Source organism: Tigriopus californicus, chromosome 8 (genome assembly GCF_007210705.1).
Source record: "Tigriopus californicus strain San Diego chromosome 8, Tcal_SD_v2.1, whole genome shotgun sequence".
Classification (NCBI taxonomy): domain Eukaryota; kingdom Metazoa; phylum Arthropoda; class Copepoda; order Harpacticoida; family Harpacticidae; genus Tigriopus; species Tigriopus californicus.
In genome coordinates, this window is record NC_081447.1 from 7,731,908 (window position 1) to 7,740,877 (window position 8,970).

An 8,970-nucleotide genomic window follows, 5' to 3' on the forward strand; every position below is an offset into this window, starting at 1 on the left:
TCTCTCTCTCTCTCTCTCTCTGCTTCTTCGTTCATCGAGGGTAGGAAGGAATCGAGTTTTTCTTGCCAAACCTGAGAAATACTCCACTACCTTGACTTTTCTACCAGCAATCAACGAGTCTATAGTGGTAATACAAAGTGGCTTGTTCGGGTGAACCACATGCAGCACACATTGTGAGCCTCACTGCGAACACACGGACGAGGAACACCCACGCAATAGTTGAGCCTCCCAAAATGTACGACCACGGACTTAAGTGACTCTATATGGAAAGTGGACGACGGCCTAAACAGAGACTTGATGCTCTTTTCCCCTCAATAACCTCATATGGAAAAGCCCTGGTGCAAATAATAGCTGATAGAACTGACAAGGCGCTAAAGACAGTTTTGAATATAGCATCAGGCACTGAACGTATTCGAGTGTCACCTTTGTTCTTGGAGGCACGATGTTTATCCTGCATTTGAATCCAGACGATTTGAAGAGAAGGCCAACTTCTGGATGACTCATCCGTCCAAATCCTGGGCTTCCTAAATCCTAAACTGAATGGCTGCACTGATCTCGGCTCCGACCCTTCGATTGACGCACGATTCGAGACCAAACAGTTATCCCGACGAATTCATCCCTTTGTTGAGCAACGGAAGAGCTTCAACCCTGTCAAGGTCAAATACGTTGTAGGACTTGAAATTCCTAGCCATCTCTCGCTCCGTTCGTTCTTTTTCATCGTTTTTGAACATTGAGCTCGAACACCGAGCTCGAACACGGAGCGCAAGCCCAGTCAAGCCCCGCCAGGCCCGGTCAGGGCCTAAAGTGCCTTCTAGGTGTGCTCATTCTCCTCATCCGTTGCAAGCCCAAGAGGTGCAATATTCTTGAGCAGTTGTTTCCACACATATGCACGTTGTATTCCATACTTGGAATTGGTAGTTGATCCCTGTACTAGATCTCATCCAACTTCAGAAGTCATGGCTTCTCTCACAGTCCAGAACAACAGCCATGCTCAGCAACACCTGCCTTACCGAGATTCAGAATGGGATCGTAAACTAGACAACATGTTGGAAGATTTGGAGACCTCTGCAGCTTTAGGTACTGATTCTTGGGGCACCGTCGGTGGTAGTGCTGGCAATGCTACTACTAGTGATAACCGCAGTTCTGCAGGTCGAATTGGCGGCGGGAGCAATTCGGGCAGCGGAGCTGTACAACCTTTTGGAGGGGCGATGAGCTCATCATCAAATTTTAGTCAGTCGTCTTCAGGACACCAAAGCCGTCAACAGGCACTTCTCTCAACAAGTTCTTCAAAAGTCCGGAGTTACTCAGCCTCGAGAGCTCAGAGTGCATCATCTTCGACTCAGAGGAATCAACAGGGCAGTTCGGGCTTCGACCATCTGGACACTGGATTTCCATTAGAAAAATCAACCAGTGGCAATTCGTTGCACAAAAGTGCCGACAACATGTTGAAGGACCTGGAGGGGTCGCTGAAGGCCTCCACCAACTATATTGAATCTCATCGATCACACTCTGGTCCAACGGGCTCTGAAGAATATCATGAGTATCGGGCTTACTCAAACGGAGGAGCGCCTAAAACCGATTTTAACTTGGAGCGGCAAGTCCAACATATGATGCCGTCCGGGAACATGGGAACTGCTCCCAATACTGCTTTGAGTACCAACAACAATTACAATTCTGGCCTCCAATCCGCGAACATGATTTCCTCCATGCAGCATAGTAAATCTTCATCATCATCCTACTATGTTAACAAGGTGCAGACCAATTCATACTCCAGCAATGGGGATCGCATGATCCAACAACCGCAACCGCCACAGCAACAGCCGCCACCAATCCGCTACGGACAATCGGACGATGAAAGACCCGGGTCTCGATTGAAGCAAAACATTGACGAACTGGACAATCTCCTGGACGACTTGAACAACGCCAAGAAGATGTCGGACACCGGCGGGGATTATACTGCGTCAGGCATGTCATCGGACGACTACAGTTTTAGCGAGGGACATCAAGGTCATGTGAAGAAGACATCGCAGTCCTACAATATGAGTGACTACAACGCCTATTCGAACACGAATAGCGAGTTCTCTTCCCGAAAACCGCCCTCGCCTTCTCCTCGACGTCGTGGTCCTACACCGGTTTTGGCCAGTCCCTCAACGGTTCGTCGAATGAGTCCCAGTCCTTCCACTACGAGAAGGCCAATGGATGGACCCCCCATGGGACCAAACGGAATCAATTCGTCGTACTCTTACAACTATAGTAGCCACAACACCACTTCCAACACGGGCGGTGCAGTAAAATGGGTCATCTAAATTAGGGCCCCTAAGAAAGAGCTCTAGTGTCTTTGTCTAAATGTACAACAAGAAATGTGATAAGTGAAGTAAAAACAAGCATCTGACGTCATTTTATGGAGGAGAGCGAGCAAAACTTGTTGACTGCCAAAATAGGCCATCTCACGTAATTCATGCATTTTTAGGAGATGGAATGTGTCGTCAACCATAGGCTAAGACTAGGGCAATAAGAGCAAATTTTGAACTACTCCCTATTGCCATCATGTGGTTTTTTGGGCCCCATTCTTTAAAAAGTTCCCTGTATTTGAAAAGGCTAGTGTTATCTGGCATTGGTTATATTATGCCTGTCCAGTTTGACACATTTTACTAGCAATTCAGGTTGAGCCAATTCTCGAGCTTTTTCTCAGAATTACATGTCGTTAACATCCCCTATTTTGTTGAAAGGTGTGGAAAACAAGGAGCTTGTCGTCTTGCTAAAGAGCAAAACTTAGACAAAAGGTATTCTGATATCAAGCCAAGACTCGTAGTGACGCGTACGATGACATGATTGCACAAAAAATCAACAATTTTTTTTTAATGTAAGACAATTTCCGACAATGGAAAATTTAAATTGGATCTGGTTAGTAGTTGGCTGTGATGTTTGTCTAAACTCTCCCTACACAATTATAGCCAAAATCAGGGTGCCATGCTATATTTTGGTTTGAATTTCGTTTACTCCCATGGCAAATAACTTTGGGTGTATTATATCAGGGTATGAAAGAACAAGGATGAATTTCAACGCAACAAATTCAGTACAAAATCACGCAGCCTTGGAGTTCGTTATTACTATTGCCACTTTAGACTCACAAGGCTTCAGGAAAACTATTGACGCTCAATAATGACCTTTGGATTGACGTCATCGAACACTCCGCTCCTAATCTATATTTCCCCTATAATGAAAGCCTCTCACACGGTCTCCTACCTCTCATATCTTTTCTCCCATTCAGTAATTGCGTTTGTGGGTAGACCATTGGGTGACAAATTCATCTCGGTGTCTCAATTTTGAGTGTTCAGCTCTAAGATAATTTGCGTCGGTCCTTCCGGGCTTGAATTTTGGCCTTAGTTTAACAACCATTAAACATAAAACAAAGAAGGTTTCAAAACGAGTTTGTTTGTGGTTTTCTACTGTAGCTTAACCGTTAATCCATAACCAGTGCTACTACTCGAGCCGATCGAAGGCAGCGCCTCTCAATCAGAAACCACACCCTAACAGCATTCAGGTTAGTGTCATCCATTCGCGCTAGAATTGGTGTCTAGTCAAATTGCTCTATTTTTCCAAAATGAAGTTTTTGATTGAACTTCTCAAATGAAGGAAGTTCTGCTCTTCGTCTCTGGGCAGGGACTATATTTTATTAAAAGGTCACTGAAAATCAGCCTGGTACATTTAGATCGCTCTCGGTCAGACTGGTAGAGACCCCAAATGCACTTTGTCGCACAGAACACGGACACATGTTCGGTCTGTTTGAAGATCTTAAATCTAGCTCCTTTTCATTTCTCTCTTAGCTAGTTTCGTGTTAGTTCGATCTTTTATGTCCCAATGGACACTCCCGAACGTGAACAAAACCGGCACAAATTTGGTCACCATGATGTTGATGTTGATGATGATGATCATGCATGGCTACGTAACTTCTTTTGACCCACGAGACTTCTATTCCCAGCTCTCTTATTAGTCCAGCAGGCGGTTCATCGAACCTCTGCCCATCCCAAGGTACGTACGTACAAGGTCCATGGCGCTGGCAATCCAGTCTTTTCATCGATAACCTTAGTCTCCACCGATTAGTGGCGGTGCTCATTTTTGAAACTTGTGTGCACACATGTTATATTAGGTTTAGATACAGACTTTAAGGGTCATTTGATATCGTGTTAGGTGAGCTTAGGTGTCGTGGGCGAATAACGTCTACCTTTTCATGGACGTTCTCCCCCTGAACCCACGGACTTCTGCCACTCGAGGTCTGGCCAATCGTAGGCCTATCCCCCTGTGCCGCCCGCCCCCTTTGTCGCGCCCCTTTGGTCCCGCGCCCTTGCCCTTAGCAGTTGCACGGGGTGTGTGGGTCCGGGCCCATGGATTCAGCCTCATTCTCTCTCTCTTTCATTTTAGTCATCCGTACTTCCGATCCCGATCACGGCACAATGATGAAGAACGTGGGTAGCCTTTGGTTACGGGCGGTGCCTCGGGACTGGGTCGAGCCACGGTCGAACGGCTCGTCCGAGAAGGGGGCCAAAGTTACCTTATGTGACTTGCCCACCTCGCAGGGCGAGGCCGTGGCCCAAGGACTGGGTGCGGCCTCTTGCCGCTTTCACCCGTCGATGTCACCCCAAGAGGCGATGTCCAACGAGCGCTAGCCGAGACGCAAGAGCATTTCGGCCCTTTGAATGCGGCCATCAGTTGCGCCGGGATCGGCGTGGCCTTCAAGACCTACAGCAAAAACCAAGAAGAATGTCCACGCCTTGGACTCATTTGTTAAAGGTAGGGTTCATTTTGCTATGAAGTTATTGGGTGGGCATTCATGGTGCCGAAATGGAACCCAAAGCCATCCATGTTTACCGGCTCATAAGTGTACTCGCTTTCGTTTGTCCCAGGTTCAAATGGTGAATAACCGTGGGCACGTTCAATGTCATTCGCTTATCCGCCGCCTGCATGGCCGAAAACGAAATGGACGACGATGATCAACGGGGCGTGCTCATTAATACGGCCTCGGTGGCCGCCTTCGATGGCCAAATGGGACAAGCGGCTTATTGCTGCGAGCAAAGGTAAGTGCCGCTAGATAGGACCCATCCCATACGCTTCACATTCTGATTTCTGGGCGCTTCTAGGCGCTATCGTGGGAATGGACTTTGCCCGTGGCTCGAGATCTGGCCGATTTGGGTATTCGATGCGTGACCATCGCTGCCGGGTCTGTTTGATACTCCGCTCTTGGCTAGCTTGCCCCAATGTCAGCCGTGTTCTTACTTGACCTTTTGATAGTCCAACGTCCTGGCTAATCTGATCTCTTTGAATCAACATAGGGTTCGCGACTAACTTGGCTCGAACCGTGCCGAATCCCTCCCGCTTGGGACGCCCTGATGAATATGCTCAATTAGCTCAACATATTATATCGAACAAGATGTTGATGGGGAAGTCATTCGTCTGGACGGAGCCATTCGTATGCAACCGTAAAAAGAAACTAGACGGAAGGAACCCAACCCTGGTGACGAGAAACAGTCGGCCTTGAACTTACAGGATAAATATGTGCCTTATGATAGTCACTACTACCTCTTTATGAGCTGTTCAATGTAGTTAAAATGAAATTTGCATGTTCTATTTAAGAAGATGTATGTCGAATTTATACTAAAAATGCTGTTTTCTGAGATTTTAACATAAGACGATTAGGTTTTACCGTCCGGACCAAGATATGGGGTTGTATCTTCACGGTTGTTCAACGGGATTTTCAGGCCATTTCCGGGACCGAATTTTTTTCTGAGCATCTTTTTTTAACATTCTGGAGACTTATCCGTCTGAAAACCAAATTTATCACAACATGGCATGTTTGACAGGCAATTTCTATGACTCGGGGACTCCACCCTCGCACATCAATTCGTTCTGGTCGCCATTTGCACTGTTCTTGAATGTGGTCTTGAACTATTCCTATTTTAAGCTCTTAAAGCAGCAACTCCTGCTGTAATTTAATTACCGCAAAGAAGCTTGGACTTGGGTAGCCTGGGATCGAACCAGTATTCGCAGATTGGAAAACGGATGCTCTACCAATACGGTAGCCTAGCAAGCCTCTCTAATCTGAGGATGCTGAAACCATTTCGTTGATTAAGGCATTATTTCGATTTAATTTCCATAGATCCCGTCCATTTGTGTTCGTGGTCAATGTCTAAGTTTCTCTGCAAAAATTCCACCCGCTCCACGTCGGGTGACAATGGTTGACTTTTGACGGCTTGATGCCGTTTTTTTTTTAATTTTTTAAGAGGAAGGGGCAATGGTGGCCTGGGAGCTCCCCGAAACAAAATACTTTCGTTGGTGTCTGATTAAAATTGATGTGTTATTTTTTCAATGCCTGTCTTCGTCTTCAACTGAGCACCTTTAGGGCAAGCTCGAAAAGACGTCGCAAATTTGAAGGTGGAAAAACTCCAAAACTTGTGGGGCACATACCAAGAACAATAAGCAAAAATAATGAGAAGACATTCGTCTCCATGTCTTAGTTAAAGGCATTCTTTGTAGATCTATCGTGCTTGTAAATATTATCAAAAAAAACACCAGAACGGATTTCTGAGTTAGGGTGTTTTTTCTTGTTTAAAAACAAAAATAGGGTTGACTTGTCCGATCGCCTCACATTGATTGTAATTAATATGCTCGAGGAGTCCATGGCAAAACCCTGCAAAATATCCAGGATTATCGGTGTCCATGGTAACACGATGGGCTAGTTACTTGTTTTCGATACGTTATGCCAAAAGTGGCCTATGCTGCCACTTGCCTCTATCTTGTGTTTGTCTTAATTAACTTGGATTGTCTGGTAGGTAAGCACCCCTTATTAGTTTCTACCCTTTATTCCAGAGGAGTTGAAAATGCTCTTGCCATAAAGCTCGTTTAGTGTTTTAAGGTTCTTAATCAGACATGTTAAGCAATGAAAGAAACTAAGGCCCGTCGGAAATTTCAAGGCGGCGATTTTCGACAGACGGGTGGCTTTGCCCAAACGTGGTGTCATGATCAGTATTTGTTTATTCAATGAGAACACACGTGAGTCTGCCAAGATTGAAGATAGCATATAGCATATGGTTGAGAATTATCGCTTCGGATTGAAATGATTTTACAACACAAAGCAATACTCTGTTTCAATGTTTAGTGTAGAATAATATTTGTTAAATACATCAATATTAAGACAAACATTGTTGGGTAAATATACTTTTTCCGTAATGTTGTGTTAATGAATAAGTTAGTAAAGGGAGTTTTTTTTGCATTAAAATCCTTATGGATCTCACATCTTCAGTAGTTTCGAGATGCACTATAACATACAGCCAATCAATCATTGCCTGAAGTTCGCTTTGACAAGGTTAGCACCATTCTCAGTTACGTTGGCAAAGAAAACAATTTGGAAATTTGATTGGTTTCACTTATGGTTCATTCTGAACATCCTTTCATTCATTGATTTTTTTTTTCAACTACTCAACATTTATGCAAAGTCCATCTGACTCACTTCTTTATGTACTTTGAGACAGTTTTTACGAGATTGACCAATTTGAATTCATAAAGAGGGCATTCATTCAAAAATATGTGTAGGTTTTTTCATGGAGAAAGGGAAGAAAAGAGGAATGGAGGGGGCATGCCTGTCTCAGAGTGGCAGATTGTTGCTTCGTTTGAAGGTGAACTCCATTTTCAATAGTCGAGAGAGTCAGAATGGCGGCTCTCCAGTTGGGTTAAGGCTTAATCTTGACGGGTCCAATGATTCATACGTACTGGAACGGGTGTGCGGAACAGAGCGGAAAGAAATGATTGGAGAGTGCCAGAAAGTTGAAGGTGACGATGATAGGCAGATCAAAAATAGGCCGTGTGTTTACTCTCATGCAAGGAAAGGAACACGATGACTTCGCTTCGAGGAAAAGTCAATACTTTGAAGGAAACGAGGGGGGGGGGGGGGAACAAACAGAGGAACACTTTCTGGATTGGTCCAAGAATGCATGTTTCTCGGAAAAGGGGGTTGAAAATCAGCGTTAGCATTCACTCGATTTCTATCGTTGTCTCTTGCATTTTGAAATTGGCTGGATTTCACGTGACTTTCCTGAATGAAAGTTAAGCTTGATGTTGAAAACCTCGGATGAGGACTCTATTTTGGTCCGCCATATTTTGTCGGGGTTTTTGACCATTTCATATCTTCACTGTACAAGTTGCTTGGCACCATGGATTCACTAATTTGTTATAATTTAAGCCCATCACAGAATTGTTGTGTTGGTCATGAGTTGTGTTAATGTTGAATGGGGATGACTTCTGCGACCTTTTTACATGATAACACAAGGAGCTGCGCAGCAAAGTGGCAAGCAAATCGGGATCACGGCAGCGCCCTTTTTCCCCCCCTCGGACTCGGAATATTTGGACTTGCCCTTGCTCTTGTATGTGTACTCGCCCTTGGCCTTTCCCTTCCCTCCCTGGCCTTGAAGCGAGGTGGTGTGAGTAATCAACTCTCCACCCGCTGGTCTGATTGGCTGCAAATTTTGCTGGGGTCTCGTGGGAGAGAGCTCTCGATAGTTCGGACGATAAGGCTCAGGTGAGGGAGTTCGCGGCTTATGTCGGGGCTCGACGAATCCGGAGTGCGCAATGGACGAGTCAAATTCGGAACGCTCGTTCATCAAATCATCCACACGCTTGGGAGGCGTTTGCTTGATGGCTGGGCGTGGGGTTGAGTTTGAAGGGAAAGAGGCTGGCCCTTGCCCTTGGGATTGATGCGAATGCGTGGAGTGATACTTGGTGTAGTAGGACACACCTGTGGGAGTATCTTCGTTTCGGGACAGATCCTGATGCGGTGGGGCATAATTGTCTGGGAGGGACGTAAAGAGTCTGCGGTGGAGGATAGGCGCTTTGCAAGGGCGAGGCTGATAAGTCGATACGGGTGCGGAGGCGTGTAAGTGGTCGATGGTTGCTGAGGGGGATAATTAGAAGGATATTTAA

General features: G+C 45.5%; 1 protein-coding gene and 1 pseudogene across 1 annotated transcript in view; both read left to right on the forward strand.

Moving 5' to 3' along the window:
- Nucleotides 1–6: 6 nt before the first annotated feature.
- Nucleotides 7–8,970, forward strand: part of LOC131884741 (uncharacterized) — a gene marked incomplete in the record, with an annotated part of 16,504 nt that continues 7,540 nt past the window's right edge. The window contains 1 exon segment of the mRNA XM_059232606.1: nucleotides 7–2,284. Coding sequence (XP_059088589.1) covers nucleotides 957–2,284 — 1,328 coding nt within the window.
- Nucleotides 4,909–5,481, forward strand: LOC131884742 (3-hydroxyacyl-CoA dehydrogenase type-2-like; annotated as a pseudogene).